Raw genomic sequence first — 25,511 nt, 5'->3', positions numbered from 1 at the left:
CGTGGGTTTTTTCTCTCCAGATGTCCTCATAAATTTCCTCTCCTCCAAACTCTCCCTGTTTTATGATGATGCAAGTGGAGAAATTCTTTCTATGTAATAAATTTTTAAACTGTGGCGGTATAAGACAGGAACTATTTTCATTCAGTGGCTGCCGCAGTGACTTTAATACAACTTGTCAGGACACTGGTAGTGCCGCAGTCATACTTAGTGTGGCACTGTAGATTATTTTACAATAGAAAATTTATTCTGTCTTCATTGTGAGACAACCTGGGCTGTGATGCCAACTGTAGAAAATGGATGAGGACTAATGGATATACCTCATTAAACGTATCTTAGGTGAAAATATTTTTAGGGAAATCTTGCAACTAATTGAAAGTGGTTGCTTAAAGGAAAACTCCAGCATAATGAAAATGAATTTTAATTACTGCACATAAGAAAAATAAGGAGTGGTTTCAACTACAGATTTCACTCTGTGTGGGTGGATGGGTGAATATGTGCCACGGTAGGGAAGAGATGGGTTTGCTCTCTTTGGGTTCATAGTTTGGTCTCATTTTTGTTTAAAGCTGAAGCACTGTTAAGCTAGTTATGTTTACTGTTAATTCACAGAGTTTCAATAGTGGTGATAGAATTTATTGAAGACAGTGACTAGATCATCAGCTGATGTGAATTAGCATAACTCAGTTGATATGAGAACACTAATTTACACAAGTTGAGGGGCTGGCTCAGTTTCTATCATTTATTTTATCAGCATACAAATATAAATGTAGAAAAAAGAACTAATTAAAATAAAAGTTTTGTGTTTGTTGAAAGCCACATAGCAACATGGCACCTCAGCAGTGCTTAGAGCCCTAACAGCCAACAGGTTTTTTTTATACTTGCTACACAAGAGGGTGGAAAGGGACCCACTGTTTTAACTTCCATCCTATTGGACATTTGTAACTGGTGAGACTCACAATAAAAAGCAGTTTTATGCCTTAACATTTCCTCTACAGGAAAGCCTTTTTTTCTAATTTTTTATCAGTGGTTTCATAACTGGGTCTGACTCTGTAAACCCTTACTTCTATGTGTAGCTCTTATCCAAGTAGACCCATTCAGTTTTCAATGGGACTACTCACATGAGTAGGGTTTACTGGGCCAGGCCCCATATTAATAAAAGTAACAAATAACTATACAGAAAGAACACCCGTGAGAAAGGATTAGAACACCTTGTGAATATTGCTGAATCATTCCTATGAAGCTGGTAAATATTCATTGATGTAGTACATGACTGAAAAACAGCAGGTATAATTATAATATTTGCAAGTCCTATGCATTTATAAATCACTTCAATTTTAAGTATATGCCTTTTTATGTGTAAATATGAATTTGGTCCCTAGATTACTTGGCACTGAGAATGCAATGAAATGCAGCAAGTAAATAAAGTAATCAAAGGAAAAAAAGTAAATATTCATGAAGTGCTGGAATAATTGTTTGATTATTTAATTGAAATGTACCAGTAGACTCTGAACATATTCCCAGGAGAAACAAAAAAATTATATTCTCTGTGCAGAAACTCTCTTTAAAAAAACCTGCAAAGAATTTTCCATCTCAAAAGGTTTCAGACACTCAGTCACTCTGTCAAGTAAAAAATAATATTTTTAAAAAACAAATTATCTTACCTTAATAGCCCAGATAGAATTTTTAAAATCTAATCTAGGTCTCACCATTTGTGCTGCTTCTTTTCTTTTTGCTTTAGTTGTGGTATGAAAACTTACAGATTCCATTTGAGTTAAGTTTCACAAATCTTGCTGTAAGCTTGCAAAATTTGAGAATGAATATTTAAAGAAAAACCTAAAAATGAAGTAAAAAAGGAGGGTAGTTTTGTATATCTTTTTGTAAAATAAAATAAATTAATAGGAAAGAAAATGGTTGATTAGGAAGTCTGTACTGAATAGTTTAGTCCTTTGTATTCAATAATACAGCATAGGAAGTAAGTCCTGGCATCAAGCAGTCAGCATTTTTAAAACACAATACAATACGTCAGGTGAGATCCATGGCACTTGGAGGGAAAGACTGGGTTCCCACTGTCCATCTGGGAAAGAATCATTGATCAAAAATTTAAAATGGCCTTCCTGTAGAGGAAGTATCAAGGCATGAAGCTACCTTCTCTTGGGACCTCATGTGTAAATTATCAGAAAACTCACCACTGCCACTCCTCTACATTGGGTAATTTACTCATGAAGGAGTTATGTTTACTCCCTCCAGGGAAGAAACCAGAGATTCAATACCCCACCCTAAGTGTTCATAACCCCCCACAAAAGATAAGGGATAATCTCAAGGTTTTTTTCTCTGCACTACTGGGCTTTAACAGCTTCCTGCTGACCCTACACTGCAGTGCTCTTGCTATAAGGTGGATGCACAACTGATAGAAAGACTATACTCAAAGAGTCGTTATCAATGGTTCGCTATCAAACCATGGGAGGATCTAGTGGGCTCCTGCAGGGGTCACTCCTGAGTCCAGTACTAGTCAATATTTTTACTAATGACTTGGATAGCAAGTAGGCTTATAAAATTTGCAGAGGACACCAAGCTGGGCGTGGTTGCAAGCACTTCGGAGGACAGGATTAGAATTCAAAATGACTTGGAGAATTGGTCTGAAATCAGCAAGATGAAATTCAGTAAAGACAAGTATAAAGTACTACACTTAGGAAGGAAAAATCAAATACACAACTACAAAATGGGGAATAACTGGGTAGGAGGTAGTGCTGCTGAAAAGGATCTGGGGCTTACAGTGGATCACAAATTGAATATAAGTCAACAATGTGATACTGTTGCAAAAAAGGCCAATATCATTCTGGGGTATATTAACAAGAGTGTTGTATGTAAGACATGGGAGGTAATTGTTTCGCTCTATTCAGAACTGGTGAGGCCCATGCGTATTGTGACCAATTCTGGGTGGCACACTTTAGGAAAGATGTATATAAACTGGAGAGAGTCCAGAGGAGAGCAACAAAATGATAAAAGGTTTAGAAAACCTAACCTATGAGGAAAGGTTTAAAAATATGGGTATGTTTAGTTTTGAGAAATGAGGACTGATGGGGGACCTTATAATACTTTGTCAGATCAGGGTATAAATAACTGAACTGACAAAACTGTTTAAATTTGATACAACCACTTGGTTGTAATTATAATTTCCAAGTTTTCTCTCATTTAAATTCCTATACAGTACGTTTTTTCATTGTATAGCAACATATGCTGAGAAGCAAATTCTCATACTATAATTTTCTTTTCAGCAGATTTTATTAAAGTCATATTAGTTACAGGAAGGCAAATTCTCTTTTGGTAGTTCCAGAGATGGAAACACTGATTTCATAGGAAAGAATCAAAGAGTAGTGTGGATCGGGGAAAAAAACCTCTATGGGGGTATCTACACTGAAATCAGGAGTTGTGATTGTAGCTCATGTAGACATACCTTAGCTAACTTTGATCCAGGTAGATCACAGCTAGTGTGAGTTATAATAACAGTGTAATAGCAGCAGCATGGCAGCAGCATGGGTTAGCCTTCTTTATACAAGCCCCCACCAGGATCACAGGTAGCCCATGCTGCTGCCCATGCTGCCATGGCTACACTGCTGCTCTTACTAGCTAAATCAAAGCTAGCTCAGGCATGCCTACACAAGCTGCAGTCACACCTCCTGATTGTAGTGCAGGCCTGCCGACAGCAATTCCGGGCCCCAGAGCAGAACAGTCAATGGGCCCCATAGAAAGGGATGGCTGAGGTTTATGACACTACTTTTTATCCTATTGATAACAAATTAGAACCCAATATACGTAAGTGGTGGCGTTGCTTGATGTAGTTAATTTTTTTTCCAGTTACAGCACCAGTATTAAACAAATTGTGAGCCTAAATATAAGATGTAGAATTTGTTATTTTGAACTATATATTTAAATATAATAAATACATTATGGATTGAAATTGGAGAGATTCCCTCGGAGGGCAATGAAAATGATGAGGGGGCTGGAGCACATGACATATGAGGAGAGGCTGAGGGAACTGGGTTTATTTAGTCTGCAGAAGAGAAGAATGACGGGGGAGTTGATAGCAGCCTTCAACTACCTATGAAATTAATTCTTTATAGGATACCAAGGATCGCCTACAGTACATATGCTATGGAAGAGGAAGTTGAAATAAAACATACAACACAAATTTTCATTGCTAGGAAAAATATTGGACTTTATCTGATCTTGAGAGGAAAAGTCATTTGTATGCATGTGCTAAATGTGGGGCTTTGTATCTTTGGGCAGAGACCAGTCTTCTTGAAAGTGATATACTGAACTGCCTGAAAACAAGCCAAAGATGCCTTCCTGAATATTGTTAGATACTTTTTTAAGATACAATTGTGTGAGGTGACAATGGCATTTCCCTGAATTGTGTGTGTGCGCCTGCGCTGGCTGGTGGCCAGCGAGCTGCCAGCTGCACTGCTGGGTGCTCCCTTCTGGCACTGCCAGGGCTTCCACATGCCCACCTGGCTGCCTTTGCCACTGCTGGTGTCATAAATATAAAGGGAAGGGTAACCACCTTTCTGTATACAGTGCTATAAAATCTCTCCTGGCCAGAGGCAAAATCCTTTCACCTGTAAAGGGTTAAGAAGCTAAGGTAACCCCGCTGGCACCTGACCCAAAATGGCCCATGAGGAAACAAGATTCTTTCAAATCTGGAGGGGGGGAACAAAGGGTTTGGGCTGTCTGTGTGATGCTTTTGCCGGGAACAGATCAGGAATGCAAGCCTTACAACTCCTGTAAAGTTAGTAAGTAATCTAGCTAGAAAATGCGTTAGATTTTCTTTTGTTTAATGGCTTGTAAAATAAACTGTGCTGGAGGGAATGTATATTCCTGTTTTTGTGTCTTTTTGTAACTTAAAGTTTTGCCTAGAGGGATTCTCTATGTTTTGAATCTGATTACCCTGTAAAGTATTTACCATCCTGATTTTACGGAGGTGATTCTTTTACCTTTTCTTTAAATAAAATTCTTCTTTTAAGAACCTGATTGATTTTTCATTGTTCTTAAGATCCAAGGGTTTGGGTCTGTGTTCACCTGTACCAATTGGTGAGGATTATATCAAGCCTTCCCCAGGAAAGGGGGTATAGGGGTTGTGGGGGGGGAATATTTTGGGGGAAGACGTCTCCAAGTGGTCTCTTTCCCTGTTCTTTGTTTAAAATGCTTGGTGGTGGCAGCATACTGTTCAAGGACAAGGAAAAGTTTGTACCTTGGGGAAGTTTTTAACCTAAGCTGGTAAGAATAAGCTTAGGGGTCTTTCATGCAGGTCCCCACATCTGTACCCTAGAGTTCAGAGTGGGGAAGGAACCTTGACAGCTGGTACCATCCCTCATGCACCTAGGAGCCCTGCAGCCTGCCTGGGCAATTTAAAAGGGCCAGGGGCCCCCGGGCCCTTTTAAATCGCCCAGGCCCCTGGGCAATTCCTCCCTTTGCCTCCCTGCCAGCGGGCCTGCTGTAGCATAGACATATCCGATCAGATTGATTCTTCTCTTGCTTACACAACTTCTAAACCAATATAACCCCATTGATTTCAGTTGAGTTTTTCCTGATTTACACTGAAGTGAGACCAAAATCAGAGTCTATATTTATAGATGGTCTTTTGGAGATGTGGAAGCATGAAAATATTGGCTGTCCATCAATATTCATGAGTAACCCCACAATCTCTGCATATGTGTGATGACTTCCTTTATTAACCCATCACTGATAATTATTGAATGTACAACACCTGGAAAGCAATTCTTCAGAGCAGTCAGTTTTCTAAAGCTAGAAGATCAGTTCTAAAAGTATGGCTCTCGTGGTGTTAATTCTCCTTATGACATAAAAAACCTGATACCTCTTGCAGATAAATATTAATTACATCTGTTTGTCACCAGAGATCCTAGAAATCAGTTTGTCACAGAAAAACACAGAATTTGCATTTTTACAGAGGAAAAAATAAAAACGTATTAAATATTAACTAAATTTTACTGGAAGTACCAGTGTCACTTATTCAATGTCTGGCTGGGGCTCGGGCGGTCAGCCCTAGGCAGCTCAGGCTGGGACTGAACACCCAAGCTCTGCCAGTGTCAGCTCCAGGTGTCTGGTGATTCATTTAGTACAAAGAGCTCGATAATGGAGACTTTGATAAATGGGGTTCTACTGTATATCAATAAAACATTGTGTTCAACTGATACCTATATATATTGTGGCTAGAGAAGCTAAAGTTCAGCATTTAATTTTAATCACGGAAAAACGTGGATTTTTATGGGGGTTTTTATCAGAATTTTGTGGGGGTTTTATCACAGAAAATTAGGATCCTTGTTTATCACCTTTCATCCTGAAGGTTCGTAACATACATCACAATCCTGGAAGAATTACTGATCATAGTGTGTACAAACAAAGCTATTGAAATAATGGTGGAGTAGTAAACATAAAATCTGGTCGTGTTTTAGGCTGCACAGCAGTTGGGGTGGGGGACTTTTTGTCTAAGGACACTGGGTGAAATCCTCACTCTTGTGAAAAGTGTTATAGGATCTTTTATGTTTACTAATGGGGGATGGAATTTTTAGCATATCATTGAAAATACCCCCACAAATGAAACTGCATGGTGTTCAAAATATCTGCATCTGAAAGATTAAGCGCTTAGTCAGGATTCAAAGATGTGGTTCTAGATAATTCTGGTATTCCCCACCTGATTCCTAGATTCACTTGGTTTTCCTTCTAGCCTGCTAGAAAACTAGCTGCATGTATTTAATCACATTTGTGTGTCTTCAAACTGGAGGCTTCCACATAAATAATCTATACAACCTGCCCAAATATATATATATATATATATCTCCATGCCCTAAATACATATACAATGGTCAATAGATAGAGATACTGTGTTGCATCTATGAAAAACACAGTTACAATGAAAATGTATCCTTATATCTAGGAGCCAGTAATTGTTTGATTAAAATATGTCCTTAACTTTTTGTACTTTAAAATTCATTTATATAATATTTACCTTTTTCATAGCCCTTCTTTATTAATTAATTACCTACAGCAACACCCACAGGGTCAGTCTTTGATGCTTCTATATGCAGGTGTCATATAAGGTTAGGACATTAACATAATATCTCAATTCAGCATGATTAGCTCATTCTAACTACTTGTAATGATACCATCCTGTTAATAGTAATATTGCAGGGCGTGGCTCCCAAAACAGATGTGAGAAGACAAGTCATTGCTGATTACTGTGACTGGTAGTAACCTGTACCTTTTTATATTGTGAATAAAAAATCTAGCTTGGTTTCTCAAATAGTGATTTATATCACAACATCAGCTCAATAATATCACAACTGTGAGTGGGACCTTTGCATTGACATTTGTAATATGGTCAGCCCATTATTTAACATATTGTTTGTTCATTTCTATATTTCCCCTATTTCTGTGTTCTAATATGAGTCAAATTGTATTAGACAAGAGCTTTGTAGTTTACTGTGTTTGCTGGCTTCATGTTACATTTTTGCCAGTGTTAAATCATTTTGCATCATTTATTATCAGTGTATGTGAAACAGGGGCAAGTAGTGTAAGTAGCCAGATGTCCTAATCCTAAAAAATAATATAGTCCTAGAAAAGCTAAAATTAGAAACAGAAAAAACACTTCGAGAAAAAATTACAAGTTTAAAGACTGCAGGTTCCACATTTTTTTTTAATTCCCCTCCCATCTCCAGCATTGCTCTAAATTAACTTTTGGAGAGAGAACTGACCAGAAGAATGCTGACATCTTCTGTCTATCTACATAAAGACTAGTATGAACAATCATAGAGTTTTCTAGAGTATACCACCAGTATTCCTGAACACTGAGCTGGAGGGGCCATTCTTTTAGGGGTGAGAGGGTAGTTCAGTGTCCAGGCTAGTGAACTCTTAATTTCTCTGCTGATACTGCCAAAAAGGTTTATCAGTTATGGTGGTGGTTTTAGTTATGCGCATATCTGTCCACTAGCAACTGGAGTGAAACCATCAACAGATTACTTAAAGCAGCAATCTGCTAGCAGTAACCAACAATGACTAGTGATCTGGGTTAGCTGTGAATTAATGAATAACCACACAAGTGACTGGTGTGTATTCCATTACCAATCCCTTGAGCCATAAAGTTGTCTCTGAAAAGTTCTGTGTAGTGACACATCTCAGTAGTGTACAGATCTATATAATGTCTGTATTTCTCTTCCCTTTTTATACTTTAATAAAAACATTTGCATGAAAACAGTATCTTGGGCTCTATGTGGATGAAATCAATTTCATCCAAAGTATCTGGGCTCTATGCAGATACAGTGAAGAGCGGTAAGGGAGGTGTAATCCATCTCCCCAGCCCTTAGGCTGGACTAACAGCTGTAGACCTTCCATGCCAATTGCATGGGATACAGAGGCCACTGGATCAATATAAACACAAATCCAGGGGTCCTTCTCTGGCTCATCTTGAAATGCCCTTGGACTGCTAAATGGCCTCTGTGCATCAGTATAATGCAGGGGTGGGGCTGAGCCCATTTCTGTGTCATGCAGGAAGTGTGCAGTGCCCTGTATGGGCATGCAGACAGTTGACCTCCCACAGAGACCCCATTCAGAACATTATCTGATACTATCCTTCCAACCAGGGATGAACTTCACTTTTTTTAAATAAGATGTGTGCTGGTGGTGTTTCTGCTTATTCCTCAGATTAATTTATATTTCATTAATTGTGGCCTCACAGTCAGTTGGCATGGAGCCACAAATGTCACAGACAGGATTATGCTTTCAAATAAGGAATAAGGAGCAGCTGGAGTGGATGGGCCAAAGATCCGGTTTCCATAGGAATCCTATAGTTATGTCCCAAAGGGAGAGGTAGGAATGGTAAGAAGTCTTCCCTCCCATCCCCCAATATTACGGTTCTGAACTCTTTCATTTAGCATCCGTATTGTACAGTCTATAATTAAATACAATTAAAGCATGGGATACACTATAGAAATTCCCTCTTCAGATACTGCCAAGAGAAAATCCTATTTGGAAGCAACTAGCTTCTGTATATAATTAATTCCATTCCCACTGACAAATCTCAACTTTTGGAGCAACTCCACCCATTTTAGCAGGGAATAAATACTATACATTAAATTTATGGGTGTTGTGTTCCCACAGGAATAGAGAGGAGAGCTATTGAAAGTGCAGAAATATCTGCTTGAATTAGTAATAGGCGGGCCATTTCTCCAGTTTTAAATCGGACAGTCCTGTTTTTTCCCCCCAGGCTTGTCCCCTGTCCAGTACTGGTATAAAACTGTATTTGGTTTTGCCTCGTAAGATGGAGGCTGTCATTTTGAAGAGCAAGCCACTCTGCCCCACTGGTGTGACCTTGCACGAACCATGCGTGTGAGATCATGACAGCAGGGGTGGGGTCATGAAGACAGGGGAGGGTCAATGCCATTTTCAGAAGTACCAGAATGTCCAGTGTTCTGGGCATGCACCAGTGGCCACCCTAATTAGTACGGGGGGGTGGTCAGTCGGAGAACATAAACCACGTGCAACTTACTAGTATTTTAATAATGGCTATCCCGCAGTGCAGCACTGGGTGGGTTTAACATACCCCAGTGTTCTAAGTATTCTCTAATATGTTGCTTGTTGTTTTGAAGTTTAAAGATCATACTTTTTTGACTTACAATTTTTAAAACTTTCCATAAGACATCTTGAACACTAATACAGTGTTAGTCTCTAAGGTGCCACAAGTACTCCTTTTCTTTTTGTGAATACAGACTAACACGGCTGCTACTCTAATACAGATATGTTTGCTTTAGTTCAGCCTCTTCCACCAAATAACTTTGGCCTTGCAATGCTTACAAAAGCAGGGGGAAATTTCAACAAACATCCCTTTTGCAAGAAGCTGTAATTAGGGCTAATCCAAAAGAGAGAGCAGCCAAGAGAATGGTGATCCCCGCTAAGAAAACACAGTTTACCTTTGTTAGAGCACCACTGAAATGTAGCATGGAAATGATGAGTTTCATTTTTAATTTGTTTGTTTCTCTTTCGCAGCCTGTGATTCCAACCAGTCCAACAAGCAGCTCCACAACTCCAACCAGCACAATGGGCATGTCCTCAAAAATTGACAGCTCTGCTTTCCAGGACATTTTCATCCTCTCTCCCATGTCAGGACTTTATGGTCCAAGGTAAATCTCCAGTGAATCTGAGCATACTCAGGCAATATTAAAACAGAAACAATTTACTCTTTCCTTCCACTTTATGTATAATCAAATATTTCAAGATGTTGTACAAGGCATTTAATTAAAATAAAAAGCTGTAAAGGAGCAGCTATATATAGGAAATATCGTAACTATCATCCTCCATGCAGCCATGAAAGTCTAGCACTATTCTGAATTGCTAGCTAATGTGCAGTAGAATTAAGAGGAAGGAATATGGTAGCCAGGATACCAAAATTCAGAGTGACTTTTGTTTTTAATAATGTCATAGCATCTTTTGTTTCCACTTAAACATCTGGCTGGGAGATGACACTAAAACCTGTTTTAGACCCTGGTCCAGAAAAGCACTTAAGCAGGAGCATAGGTTTAATCATGTGAGAAGTCTCATTGACTTTGGTGAGACTACTTATGTCTTACTCAGAGGCTTGCACTTTTAGTAGTGATGTAGTAGTCCCTCAACCCCTGTCTGCCGCCTTTAAGGAGGCAGCCAGATAAGCTCTTTCTGGCTTTTCAGGGATGGCCAGCTGGTATGATTCCTCATCTTTTGTTTTCAGGGGACCAGGAAGGGTAAATCTCCCTTTCCCCATCAATAGAAAATACCTTCAGATAGTACCAGTGCATTCTAAGGCATCTCTCAGCTCTAGAATGAGTTAGAAGCCAGCTCAGTCAGTAGCAGAAAGATAAACTTGCAGTGTTGAGGACCCCACTGTTTCTGAATTGGACTGGGCAGGATATCTGATGTTCTGCAGAGGTTTCCTATGGATTGTGAGAACAACAGCTTTACTTTGATGCTCTTCCTGAAGATAGAAGATAGTGGTAATATTGGGAGTAGGTCACCTACCCACGGCTTGAAGAGTGAGAAGCGTGAGAGAGTTAAGTGAACTCTGAAGATGTTGGAGGGTATGGAGTGGACATGACAAACCTGTGTTTTGCGGGGAAGCAACATCTGGGAACATTCTCTCTGACACTGAAACCACTGAGTGCCACACAATGGGAAAGTCAAGTGGAGGCGATAAAGCCTATCAAACACCAAATTGGGAAGGTAGATGATGCCATAGTTGCCATTATGGAGGATAATGCTATGACAGGAACTGTTCGTGGGAGAACAGTGGCAGAGGGAAATGGAATCACCAGAAACATACATAACTTCAAATTTCTGTGTGGCTTAGTGTTGTGGCATGACATACTGTTTGAAATAAATGTTGTAAGCAAGAGACTCCAAGGTGTTGACCTTGATATATCTGGAGCAATAGAACAACTGGACAAAGCAAAGTCATACCTACAGTCCTACCAATCAGATGAAGGATTTCAAAACGTTCTGAAGAGTGTACAGAAGTTGACAGAGTTCACACTGAAGCTATTTTCCCACCCATTCAAGAATACAAGAGTCACTGAAGAAGAAGACATTTTGATTACGAGGCATGGGATAATCCGATAAGAGACCCCAAACAATAATTCAAAGTTGAATTCTTTAACCAGGTGCTAGATTGTGCAATACAGTCAGTTGAAGAACGTTTCATGCAGCTCAAGGAACACAGCAGTATATTTTGGATGTTGTATGATATTCCAAAACTCCTCACTATACCAGAAGAAGACCTACACCAGCAATGCAGGGCACTAGAGAGAGTGTTGACACATGATGATATGCTCGATATTGATGCGAGTGATTTAGGTGATGAACTGAAAGCCCTTTCAAGATACATTGTTGCTCTGTGCATACTTCTAACACTTCCTGTAACAGTTGCCAGTGGAGAATGCAGCTTCTCCAAGCTGAAGTTAATAAAAACACATCTACACTCCACAATGACACAGGAGAGGCTGGTCGGCCTTGCAACCATTTCAATACAGCATGAGCTGGCCCAACCTGTGGACCTTCAGGAAGCAGTTCAAATCTTTGCAACCAAGAAGGCACAGAAAGCACCACTTTGATTATTCAAACAGATACAAATGCCAGTGTTTACTATGCAGACAAGAAAAGTTACATTTGCTGTTCAGGCGTTTGGAAGTTAAGAGTTACTTAAAATTTTTGAACAAAGCATTTTAAGTTGTTAGTTCTTCTTTATTGGGGTAGGTAGCAGAGCAGTACCATGTGAGGAGTAGAACAGGAAGAAGGCAGAATTGAGACTTTTCAAAGTTTTGGCCCAAGTGAGGGAGCATAGGGGCGTCATTTGAGCTCCCTGCCTCAGGTGCCAAAATGTTGTGGGCCAGCCCTGCAGGACCTGCCCTTTGAAGGATGGAGTTCTTTAGTAGCAGAACTCATGGAACATTCCATTCACTAAAAGACTCGTAGGCCACTCTGCAATCCTGGGGATCTACAGAAGTTACATATGCTGGGTGTTTTCAGAGGCTTACATCAACAGAACCCCATTGCACCCAGCCCAAAACATTCCTCTGCGCCCCCCAGTTCAGGGACCACAGCACTATGCAGTGGACTTACCCACCAGGGTAGATGCCAAGTTCAGGAGTGTGGTACTAGAATATCTGTTTGACTAACGCAGCTGAAACTCCTCACCCATCATCCAGAGGGGACACTACTTGCCAATCACCTACAGTAGGATCCACACTGACATATACTTGAAGAAGAAAGAACTATTACTTACCCTACAGTAACGGGTTATCCAAGATAATGCCAACATGAATGCCATGACCCACCCTCCATCCCCACTCTCTGAATCCTCAGCTGTCACAGGAATTGTGAGGAACCTGAGGAAGGGTTGCATCACTCCACCTTTTATGCCCTCACATACGAGTGTGAGGATGCACATGTTGCACGTATGGCCACAACAGATCCTGCTGTTCAAAATAATTTGATCTCGGGTCTTCGAGGCACCTGCAGATCTTTAGTGGGATTCACACCAACTGCAATATCTTGGAGAAACACAGTTAATGTAGGGTAAAAAACTATTCTTATTCCACAGTGACAATGTTGAGATTTGTTGCCTCTTTAACTTGGTGTAAAATTTAAGTACAGAGTCTTTGATGATCAGCACATTAGGAATTTATATTGGAAACAAAGTTTTTTCTTTTATGATTATAGTCCATGCCTATGCTATGTTTTGTAAAAATGAGTACTTCTTGTCCCGTAAGTCTGATAAACACTAAAATAATTAGCTGAAATGAATTATCTTGCTTTCAAAGAAAATCGAAAAAAATGGTCAGCACTGCTTTCTATTTTGGCAGCAGGTACAGTCACTTTCTTTTTCAGTTACTGCCAAATAGTGCAAAATATCAAATTTCTCATTCACATAATAAATAGTATCCTAATGACAACGCACCATTGTTTAGAACAGAGTGGGAAGTGGAACGTCCACTTTAGGTCTTCATCATTAAGTGATCCTTTCCCCATATCTCTTTGGATTATTGTTTTATGTCAATATTTTTAGGGATGAAATTGGAATAATGTCTTGTGATGACATCAGCAAATATGGAAAGTCTGGAATGAAAGGCTCCGAGTCACCTAGCTACTTTCTGGAGCATGAAAGTGGGAAGTATTACACATTAATTGAAGATGAGGGCCATCCAATGGTCTCTGAGTATGAGAGAGGCAGAACCACAGGAGTTCGGAGAAGAGAAAAGACACCAACTCATGGTATGTTTGATTGCTTTGGTCTTCAGAAGTTGACTGGATTAACAAATTGTATCACTTTATTATTTACCAACTCACAATCACTCTGTGACCTGTTTGGGACCAAAAGTTGATAGAAATATGCTTTTGCTTTGAATAGTAACTGGATGTTAGTATTATTAAATGTTCAGGATCAAGGTACAAGATTTTTTAAATACATTATCTACTTCAAAGCCACAAGATTGGGTGTAAAAATTATTTTAAAAAAATTTAATGGATGGGAGATAGATCCTACTTTTACTTATTAGTCTCTACCTACAGTCTCTTGGAGAGATTCCTACCTGCAACTTGCAGAATTACTAAAATATTATGGAATTGCCTGAAAAGGCATTGTAAGAAGATGAAAGCATCTGCAAAATGAAATGTTATCCCTAATTTAACCTTGTATTAAAGTAAATAATCACTTAGTACCTTGAAAGGTATTGTGCGGATTAATTAGTTAATGCTTGCAATGCAATTTCAGATCCTAGGATGGTTAGTGCTAAATATGATTGCAGGATATTGTAACAATAATAAACTCTAGTTTTTATGTAGAAATCAAGTATTGTACATAATACATTGTAAAAGAGTTGCTGAGCTATAAATATATTTTTATCTATTAAAGATGAACATTGATGATCAGTGAACTTTAGAATAACATTACTGAAACATACTGGAAGCCAATTTACTCTTGTATTTGTGGTATTTTTCTTTTCAGTGCAGTAGAGATTATTTTCTTGTTGGGGTCACACATCTTTAAGAGCATATTTATAAATAGATGTATACTTATATGTAACTTGTAATACTTTGTATTGATTTTTATTTTTGTTTGGTTGAGAGAGTGACAACATTTCCCTGTCATTGTCACCAGTGAAAAGAATGACCCTTTCTGTCAGACAAGGCACTCCCTAAGAGACTGGTTCTGTCCTCTGAGACATGCATACACTTCCCACTGAAGTCAGTCAGCAGCCCATATGAATGTTTGGGGCTCAATTTGATCCTTAGTCTTTTGTTTCACTTGGAATAATTCTAAATAGTTGCACCGATTACTGTCAGGAATTAATCACAAGTATCAGGTTTGTCTCTTCTGCTTCAACTTTCTGACCTCCACTTCCCATCATACATTTGAATTATTGTTGAAAGAAATTATGATAAATACTGTAAGAAATGGCTTCTGGCAAACTCATTAAAAGCAGAGTTGGAATCTGTGCAACGTACTTGCATTCCTCTGGGAAACTGTAAAAATACAAGAATCTTCCACCAATGATTTTTTTAGGTGATATATATAACTTTGTAAACCTAAACACATGCTGTTCTTTACCTGATGACAATTTTGCTGCACAGGAACTAACTTTAATAGTAAATAAGGTGTACACTGTGCATCTTGGAGAGGTTCTCTTCTGTGTTGTTTCTCTCCTACTGTACTTATCTTATACTACTTTAGTTTGTGCAGCCCCCATGTAAAGCACTAGCAGAAACTAACAGCAAGGTGCTGAATTTTAAATGAGATTTCGGAAAGATGCATTTCTGGGACTTAATGCTGCAACCTCTTCTTCTCCATAGAAAGCATTAAACCAATGCCACTCATGAAGAAATCCCAAAGTTAATGAAAGAGGAGAGAGAATCCAATATGGCCTGCTTTCCCTAAACTCCTGGCATTCCTGCATGTTTGGGGCTTGGTTGGCTGTTGGGAGGACACAGAGCCTGGATGCAGCCACTCTACATGACTTACTCCCATAGGAAAAAACATTAGAATTGCCAGCGAATTTGTTTTTGGAAATTAAGGATGCTCACTGGTGAATCTGGTTGATATGTGGCATTTATTTGTAATATATGAACAAAGGACTAATAAGAATATGATTGCATAACTGGCTACACTACAGAAGCAGGATTTTTGCTACAAAGTCAGTGGATACCACAAGCCATCTATGGTTAAGTATAAGAACTGGTTTCTATGCAAGCCTGACTAACTGCACAACTGGTATTTCTAAAAACCTTAAAATGGGACTGGCATATCTCCAGATATGTACACAATCTCTTTAGAGACAAGACTAGGCAGCACAGAATTTACTAGGCCGTTGAGGGCAACCTTGAAAAATTTCTCTTCTTGGACTTTCTCAAAGAGAGCAAATCTGGAAAGCCCTTAAATCCAAGATATTTGGAGGAGAAACTTAAACCTATAGAATACTACTTTTTTAAAAGACATTGTTTCATGTTCTCGTTTTTCCTTCCCTCAGAGAAGTATTTCCATACCTAAGTTAGTCTTCTAGGATAATAGGAAAATATTGATCAAACTGCATCTCCTTTTCTGTCTCACTCTTAATCTTCGGAAAGTGTCTTCACTTGGTTCCTCAAGATATTTCAGAAAATATCTTAGTACTACTCAGATTTTAGACTAGTGGCAGAAGTCCAGTTGGAGATTTCAAACAACTTTAAGTTTGGAGATAATTGGACTTGAGGTTTTGATTTGGCTCATTATAAAGATAGGGTTCATTTGCAAAATTAAGTTTTGTATTAGAAATACCGCCCAAAGAATAGGGAACTTGATCTAGGTTTGTAATATTTTGTGAAGTAAACTTACAAGCACGTGAGAAAAGCTTGTTTCATTTGGTGTATTGTTGTAATGTGAGTGAAAAATTCTTGCAGAATTCAGATATGTTCTGATAAAGATTTAAGCATCACATCCAACTTCTCAGTGGAATAAATTCTGTGGTCACAATTTCTGCATAAGTAAATATGCATATGCTATATTTTTTCTAGACTACACAAGTTAAAAAATGAGAGGGGGGGATTTTGTATCGTGCTTTGAGACACTCTGATAGAAGGCAACAGTTAGAGAAGAAAAGAGTATTAGTATTAGTGCCTCTCTTTCTGTTTATGTTGAATCCATACCAGCAATTATTTATAAGCATGATTTTCTCTTACCAATGTAGACAGGGTATATTTTGCCTCTGAAGAGCATGTTACAATCATGTTATAACTCCATTGTATACTATACCTACAGAAGCAGGTTTAGGTCCTTAGCTGCATCAATGGTCTTCTCGGTGGAACTGCACAGAGAAGAAGACAAGCCATCTTTGCATTCCCCAATGATTCCTGGAACTACAAAAGTCAGATTGAGGCCTTCTCTAAATTATGCCACACTGCAATGATGATCGTCAAAGGGATTTCAACAGCTGGGACTTGCTGAAATATATGATGTCATGACCACACCCCTCCCCAGAAATGTTCCCAGTATGCCCCCTACATCAGGACTGGGAGTGGGGAAGAGATAGAGCCTGCTACTCTCTGCAATCCAGAGATCTCCCAGGCAAGGGGCATTCTGGTTTCCAAATGCTTTGCATTGCTTTTGTTTCAAGAACAGTCCTCAAAAAAATTCCCAGTCCATGCTAATCAAGTAGTACTAGGGCTTGCCAGCAACAATGGTATTTAAATATGGTGGTAGGTGGCACAGTTTCAACCATAGTATGGACAGGGCCTTAGTTAAATATCATTCCGTTTCCTGGTAAGATTGGAGAAACCTTAGTAGATCATTTGTCTCTGTAGGATATTTCCAGTATACTGTACAATCAGACACTATAACCTGCACAATGCTCGAAAGAGTAGTCACCAGATTAACACTGAAGAGTAAGACTCCATATTAATACTGTTATCATTCAGTTTTTATCATCTCCCTGAGCAAGTAAATCCCACAGGCTTTTACCTTAATATAGAATCAAAGAGAAACCTGAGTTGTGTTTGAAATGTGAGCCAGTAATATGGATTTGGCTTGCTTTCATAAACTCATACTGTTCAATGACCTGTAGTTAGAACATCAGGCAATGTGTGTGTGCACGCCAGATTCCAGTACCATTTAAACTTTCTTCTTAAGCTCATGATGGGACCATTGTGTCTGCTTTCCACAGCTTTGAGAAATTGTTTGAAAACTTAGAATGAAAATTTTAAAAAAATAAAAAATAAAGCAGCAGCACAGGAAAAGGCCTTGCAAAGTAAAGAAAAAGTGAAAACAAACAGAAAGCACATTTGTATTTACCTCTGGTGCTTGTAGGAGAAATTAGTAAAGCAAGAAGTTTTAAACAAGTGTTGTTAAAAGGAAGCTAAGCTTTCTAACCCTGAGAAGTACTTTTTAGTTTTATTTTTATAGTGTGTTTTAAATCTCTCGTTTTAAAGAGCCACTTTTGCAAGTTTCAAGAGTTATGATAAATGATTGTGTTTATGTTTTCAACCTATGGTTTATCTTTGGTGCAATATCTAGAAGCTTGGGACTGTTGCTGGAGCTGAATATCCAGGGTAAAGAGGAAAAAATAATATTTAAAAAATTAAATATATTTTAAATCACTTTCCTAGTTGAATAGTCTGTTCTCAGTGTTTGTGGGGTTCATACAAACTGCAGTTCAGAAATTCCTACAGGGGATTTGCCAAAATACGAATGATGGTCATAATCTAGTGCCTATCACAGCTGGTAGATTTAATGAATCTGCCAGAAGTCCCTGCAGATGAGACTTCCTTGATATTTACAGCAAGTGCAAAAGCCAAGCAAGAAAGTAGAAAATCACTTCCCTTCAATTTCTCATTTTCAAAACTATTTGTGAAAATACAGCTTAGTACCATGATGAGACTCTATTCCAGGTACAATATATTTGCCATTTGCTTTTTCTAAGACTTATGGATCATAGTTCTGAACTCTCATGCTGGCAGATAATCTCATCTCTACTTTTGACTGTGTACTAAAAACACACATACGTAGTGAAGCTCAGTGGGTTTTCTTGGTATTAAATTATTCTTTTACAATATCTATTTTACTTGGGTTCAGTAATTTTCCAGTTCAGTAATTTTCCATGATGACAAATGGAGTTGTAGCATTCCTAGATGTTGTTCCTACATGTAATGGGTGAACATGAAGAGGGAGTTCACAGGGTGTGTAAGGATGTATAGTAGAGAAAAGGAATGTGTAAATATTGCAACCCAAAAAAAGACAAGATGGAAGTTTTCTGTACTTCAGTAGCAATAACCTTCTCTGTATTGCTGTTACAATAGCTGTATCTGAGCTATACCTTTACCTGCCTTGCTTTGCATTCATTTCATTATAAAACACTCTGCAACCTGGCAATTTCAATGAAATTACAAAACGCATACAATTAACATCTGAGTCATACCCTCTTATACATCAAAATAAGGTAATCATTATATATATACAGGTGGGATGTTCGTAGACACATCTGCAGTATTTTTATGTGGCACTTGAGCCTTTTCTCCCTCTTGTCTTGCAATGGTTTACTCCCAAACCAGAGGACTCAGACTAAGATTTCTCTTTTGTGGGGCTTATTGATTAATTCTTATAGAGACTGTAATGGAATGCTAACCTATATTATACTGGCACCATCTGTAATATACTTTATCTGTTTGTCATATTGTAGCCATGTTGGTCCCAGGATATGAGAGAGACAAGGTAGGCGAAATAATATTTTTTTTACTTGACCAACTTTTGTTGGTGAAAGGGACAAATTTTCGAGCTCCACAGAGTTCTTCTTCAGGTATGGAGAAAGTAGCCAGAGTGTCGGAACTAAATACAAAGTGGGAAAGGTTATTAAGCATAAGGGTTTCACACATGCTGTAGGACACCACTTCAAATAGAGTGGGTAGCTAAGGTTTAGCAGGCAGTACGATATATTGCAAATTGTTGTAATGAACTGTAAAACTGGTGTGTCTTTTTAGTCAATGGTTTTTGGTGTCCAACAGAGTTCATAGAATCATAGAATATCAGGGTTGGAAGGGACCTCAGGAGGTCATCTAGTCCAACCCCCTGCTCAAAGCAGGACCGGTCCCCAATTAAATCATCCCAGCCAGGGCTTTGTCAAGCCTGACCTTAAAAACTTCCAAGGAAGGAGATTCCACCACCTCCCTAGGTAACGCATACCAGTGTTTCACCACCCTCCTAGTGAAAAAGTTTTTCCTAATATCCAACCTAAACCTCCCCCACTGCAACTTGAGACCATTACTCCTTGTTCTGTCATCTGCTACCACTGAGAACAGTCTAGAGCCATCCTCTTTGGAACCCCCTTTCAGGTAGTTGAAAGCAGCTATCAAATCCCCCCATATTCTTCTCTTCCGTAGACTAAACATCCCCAGTTCCCTCAGCCTCTCCTCATAACTCATGTGTTCCAGTCCCCTAATCATTTTTGTTGCTCTCCGCTGGACTCTTTCCAATTTTTCCACATCCTTCTTGTAGTGTGGGGCCCAAAACTGGACACAATACTCCAGATGAGGCCTCACCAGTGTCGAATAGAGGGGAACGATCATGTCCCTCGATCTGCTGGCAATGCCCCTACTTATAGATCCCAAAATGCCATTGGCCTTCTTGGCAACAAGAGCACACTGTTGACTCATATCCAGCTTCTCATCCCCTGCAGGTCCTTTTCTGCAGAACTGCTGCCGAGCCATTCAGTCCCTAGTCTGTAGCGGTGCATTGGATTCTTCCGTCCTAAGTGCAGGACTCTGCACTTGTCCTTGTTGAACCTCATCAGATTTCTTTTGGCCCAATCCTCCAATTTGTCTAGGTCCCTCTGTATCCTATCCCTACCCTCCAGCGTGTCTACCTCTCCTCCCAGGTTAGTGTCATCTGCAAATTTGCTGAGAGTGCAATCCACACCATCCTCCAGATCATTTATGAAGATATTGAACAAAACCGGCCCCAGGACCGACCCTTGGGGCACTCCACTTGATACCGTCTGCCAACTAGACATGGAGCCATTGATCGCTACCTGTTGAGTTATGAATTTAAGTTTCCAGACTTGTCTTTTGAAGGTGCTCTGCAGGTTTCCTTTGAGGACGAAGACTGAGAGGTGAGATATGGACAGTGATCATCTTGTGAAAAGTGTTCACCCATGGGTGATAGGGTGTTTTTGTGTCTTTTATCATTTTATGTGTGAGTTCATTGGAGAACGTAGTGATTTTCTGGTTTCACCCACATAGCTGTAGCTGAGGCATTTGATGCACTAATGCGGTACACCACATGTTGTAATAGGCATGTGTAGGACCCATGGATCTTGAAAGGTATGTTGGGGTGGTGTTGATCATCACAGCAGTGGAGATATGTCTGCAGGTTTTGTATCTGTTGTGATGGCAGGATCTGGTGCTGCTTTGAGTTGGTGTGTTCTGGTCTGTGTGAAGCTTGCTTCTGATGATGTGCTTGGTGAGGCTGAAGTGTTGTTTGAAGGCCAGAAGAGGGAGTTCAGGAAATATTTATTTCACGACATGGCTGCTGGATCTATGGAGGTTGTGTGGTGATTTGTGGGGTTTTTTTGTATATAGTCGTTTATAGGGTTCCATTGTTGAAGCTGATTGTGGTGTCAGGGAAGTTGGCACTGGTGAGGGAATGTTCAGAGAGAGTTTGATGGATGGGTACCGATTGTTAAAATTGTGGCAGAAATCTATGAGGGAGCTTAGGTTGTCTGTCCAGAGGACGAAAATATCATTGATGTACCTCAGTACAGTTTGTGTAGTAAGTGGTTTGAGGACAGTTTCTATGCCTCCTGATATTTCTTCAGTAAGAGTGGCCTGATGTGATGGGTCTGCCGTGGTTCCATTGTTTGTGTATCTTGGGAAACATGTAAAAGGTCCCTGGGGTGAGTTTGTGAGGAAAGAGGTTGTAGTGTTTTTCTTGGAGTTACTGTATCTGAGCATACAACAGATGCATAGAATCTATAAGCTGTGATGCTGGGGTCTGTAAAAGAGTGTCTGCTACGAATAGATTTTTCCCAGGAATGTAAGTTAAATCCATTAACCTTATCAATAGAGACTGGCATCTCAGCAGCGCTTGATCTAGGTCTTTTCTGTTGGTGAGGGCTATGAGTGGTTTATGGTCTGTTATCAGTGTAAAAGAATCCAGTCTTCACAGATATTTGTAAAAGTTCTGACATGTCCATATGCTTGCCAGGCACTCATTTTCAATCTGTGCATGTAGTTTTTCTGTTTCTGTGAGCATGCAAGAGAAAAATATAATTGGCTTCCACTCAGATCCTTGTTGCAGCAATATGCCACCTAGACTATAGATGCTTACATCCACCCTGACCATTGTGGGTTTGTTCACATCACAGTACTTGAGAATTGGAGCTGTTGAGATTATTTCCTTCTTGAAGTCAATTTCTTGATGTGACCCCATAGCCGCACTGTGTTGGACTTTGATAGTTCATTCAGTGGTTTTGTCACTATAGAAAGATCTTGTGGGTATTGACCAAGGTAATTTACCCGCCCAGTACATGTCTCGGTTCTAGTATATTTATTGCTGCTTTCAACTCCTGAATTGCTTTTACTTTCTCAGATGTAGGACTGATTCCATGTATTCTTATTGTCTGTCCCAAAAACTCAATTTGATGTAGACAGAAAACATACTTATCCTTACGTAGCTCCAGTCCAGACTGACTGATTAAATGTTAGAGGTTTTGTTGTGTTCTTTGGTTGCTGATCCATTTATCAAAATATTGTCCATGAAAACTACAACTCCATTTGAAAAGGAGTACTTGTGGCACCTTAGAGACAAACCAATTTATTTGAGCTTATGCTCAAATAAATTGGTTTGTCTCTAAGGTGCCACAAGTACTCCTTTTCTTTTTGCGAATACAGACTAACACGGCTGTTACTCTGAAACTCCATTTGAGTTTATTAACGGTTCTACCATCTTTCTTTGGAAAATTTCAGGTGCACTGGTAAACCCCAAAGGTAATCTTCAGAAGCAAAATATCCCAAAGGTTGTGATAAATGTTGTCAGTTTAGCACTTCCTTTGGCTAAAGGAATTTCCCAAAATCCAGTCGAAGATGATGGAAAGGTATACATAGATGCTGTGGACGCATACCGACTACTGTCAGAAAAGAGACTGTATCAGTTACAACAAGCAACCATGATAGATACACAACTTCAAGAAGTTCTAAATTACTTTAGGGCCAATGGGCCAAGTATCTAAAGGAGACTAAGAAAGTGAAACTAACTAAATGTCATTAACAGGCTAACCGGTCAGTATGGTGGCTGGGCATCAGCAAGGACGTAAAGAATAAAAGTTCTGCCATGTTCACATGAAGATATATCAGACCAACACAATGTAAAGATCCTTTAATAACAAAACCTCTACCAGACAGACCTTGAAAAAGACTAGCTGCAGATTTATGTGAATTCAAAGGACATTATTACCAGGTTGCAGTGAACTATTTTTCCAAGTATAGAAATAACGTATCTGAAAGACATATGTCTCACAGTGTTATTGAGAAACTGAAGTGCACTTTTGCCATTTCTACCATTACAGAACAACTAGTGAAGGACAACAGACCACAATTCACTGGAGTGGAATTTGTCATTCCAAACTAAATATGATTTTGGTTGTATTAGCAGCCCACAGAAGAGGTTGAGAGAGCTGTACAGACAGCCAAGGAAGTCCTACAGCAAGAAGATCCATTCTTTGCTATTTTGAGTTACAGATCATCACTGATAACAGTTACTAGATATAGCCTAGCCCAACTCCAGATGGGAAGACAACTCAGAACTACTGCTTCGTCTTTGGAAAATAGTCTATCTCTAAAGTAGCCAGATGTGAACAGAGTAGCCAAATCAGATAAAAAGGCAAAAAGAGCTTATAAACACTTGTACAACAGACATCACTCAGAAAACTGACAGGTCTAGAATATAGCGACAGTGTTTGTGTCCAACTGGATGGAGAAAAAGGATGGAGAATGCCAGGTGTTGTAAAGAAAAATAATTGATCACCCAGATCATATGTAGTTGAGACCGACAGGGGAGAGTTCAACAGAAACTGTCACATCTATAGTTTGTTCCTCAGAAAGAACAATCAGCAGAGCAAACTCTACAGATGGCGGATGCAGAACAAGAAGATGACTCAAGGATTCCAAACCAGCCACAGCCTGTTGCTGTAACTAATGGACAGACAAATGACCAAATTGTTAGGCATTCAGATGGTGTAATTAGCAACTCAGTACAATTGAGAGACACTAAACTGACTGGTCCATACTGAACTTTTATTGGACCAACTTCTGTTGGTGATCAAGACAAGCTTTTGAGCTGCACAAAGTGTGTCACAGCTAAATACAAGGTTGAACAAATAGTTTAGCTGTGACTCCCTGAATACCTTTCCTGGACCGGAGGAAGAGCTCTGTGTAGCTCAAAAGCTTTTCTGTCTCATCAACAGAAGTTGGTCCAGTAAAAGATATTACCTCATTCACCTTGGGTCTCTAATATTCTGGGACCAACACGGCTTCAAGCAACACTGCATACTTTGTTTGAGCATACAACAGCTATACCTGGCAGTTCATTAAAGGATCTTAAGAAACCAGATGTGTTTCCCTCTGGGTTGGAAGCTCTGTAACCAGTCCATATCTGGTATATGACTCCATGTACAAAGTTTGTTGCCCCTTCTGATGAGAGCCTGTGTGCTAATTCAGACAGGCCTAAATTCTAGAGTCCCACAGCTTCCTTCTGGACCTGTGTAATCATTCAGATAGAGTTTTATTCAAGAGTTCCACGACCCTCCTTCTGGAGCCTGTGTGCTATAAGCCACACAAGTTTCTTCCCCTAGGATCAGGATTCCCTTAACCTTCCTTCTGGGGCTGTGCTAATTCAGGCCAGCTGCAGTCTTAAACCAGCATCTCTCAGCTGGCTATTTTTTCAGTTCAGGTTTCAGAGTAACAGCCGTGTTAGTCTGTATTTGCAAAAAGAAAAGGAGTACTTGTGGCACCTTAGAGACTAACCAATTTCTTTGAGCATGAGCTTTCGTGAGCTACAGCTCACTTCATCGGATGCATACTGTGGAAATTGCAGAAGACATTATATGCACAGACACCATGAAACAATACCTCCTCCCACCCCACTCTCCTGCTGGTAATAGCTTATCTAAAGTGATCATCAAGTTGGGCCATTTCCAGCACAAACTTGATGATCACTTTAGATAAGCTATTACCAGCAGGAGAGTGGGGTGGGAGGAGGTATTGTTTCATGGTGTCTGTGTATATAATGTCTTCTGCAATTTCCACGGTATGCATCCGATGAAGTGAGCTGTAGCTCACGAAAGCTCATGTTCAAATAAATTGGTTAGTCTCTAAGGTGCCACAGGTACTCCTTTTCTTTTTTCAATTCAGTCCTTCCATCCTTGCATTGGGAAAGCTCAGCAGGAAGCAGTCCTTCTCCTGCTAGCGTCTCTCCTTTTATGAGGGATGATTCAGCCTATATGCAGCCCTCCTTCCCAGGATTTGCGCCAGCTTTGCTCCCACCCTGTTCTACAAGAGTTCCTGGGACTTTAAAGAAGCCATAGCATGAATTTTCCCCATATACTAATTCCCTCTTTCCCAGTATCTGCCTCTGCCATTCACTAGGCTCTCAAGTACCCCAAAACTCCTGGAACCTTAAAGGGTCATGCCATGGAACATGGGTTGACTGACACCTAGTTTCTACTGCCCTTGAAGGGGACAGACAATCCGTATTACATTTACATTAAACTTGCCTCTGGTTGTGCCTAATTGCCTCTGGTTGCTCCTTAATTGTCATCTGTCTTGAGTTCCAGGGCTGCAGCCCCATACAATATGCATAAAAAGCATGCTTAACAGCTGTAGGGGCCAAGTTTGAGAGCTGTTTTCTTCTGCATTGATCTTAGTCTAACTCCTTTAATGTAATTATTATGCAGTTGCTGAAT

General features: G+C 39.6%; 1 protein-coding gene across 2 annotated transcripts in view; it reads left to right on the top strand.

Annotated features, from left to right (window-relative positions):
• The window catches only part of LOC141994242 (connector enhancer of kinase suppressor of ras 2-like), a 530,195-nt gene that overhangs the window by 343,038 nt on the left and 161,646 nt on the right, over positions 1-25,511 (top strand). For both annotated transcript variants that reach the window (XM_074964467.1, XM_074964466.1), the window contains 2 exons: positions 10,054-10,187; positions 13,601-13,806. In XM_074964467.1, the coding sequence (XP_074820568.1) occupies positions 10,054-10,187; positions 13,601-13,806 (340 nt within the window). The remainder of the gene's footprint in view (positions 1-10,053; positions 10,188-13,600; positions 13,807-25,511) is intronic.

The sequence above is a fragment of the Natator depressus genome, chromosome 9 (assembly GCF_965152275.1).
Source record: "Natator depressus isolate rNatDep1 chromosome 9, rNatDep2.hap1, whole genome shotgun sequence".
In the NCBI taxonomy this organism is placed as follows: Eukaryota; Metazoa; Chordata; order Testudines; family Cheloniidae; genus Natator; species Natator depressus.
This window is presented reverse-complemented; position numbering and strand designations above follow the sequence as displayed.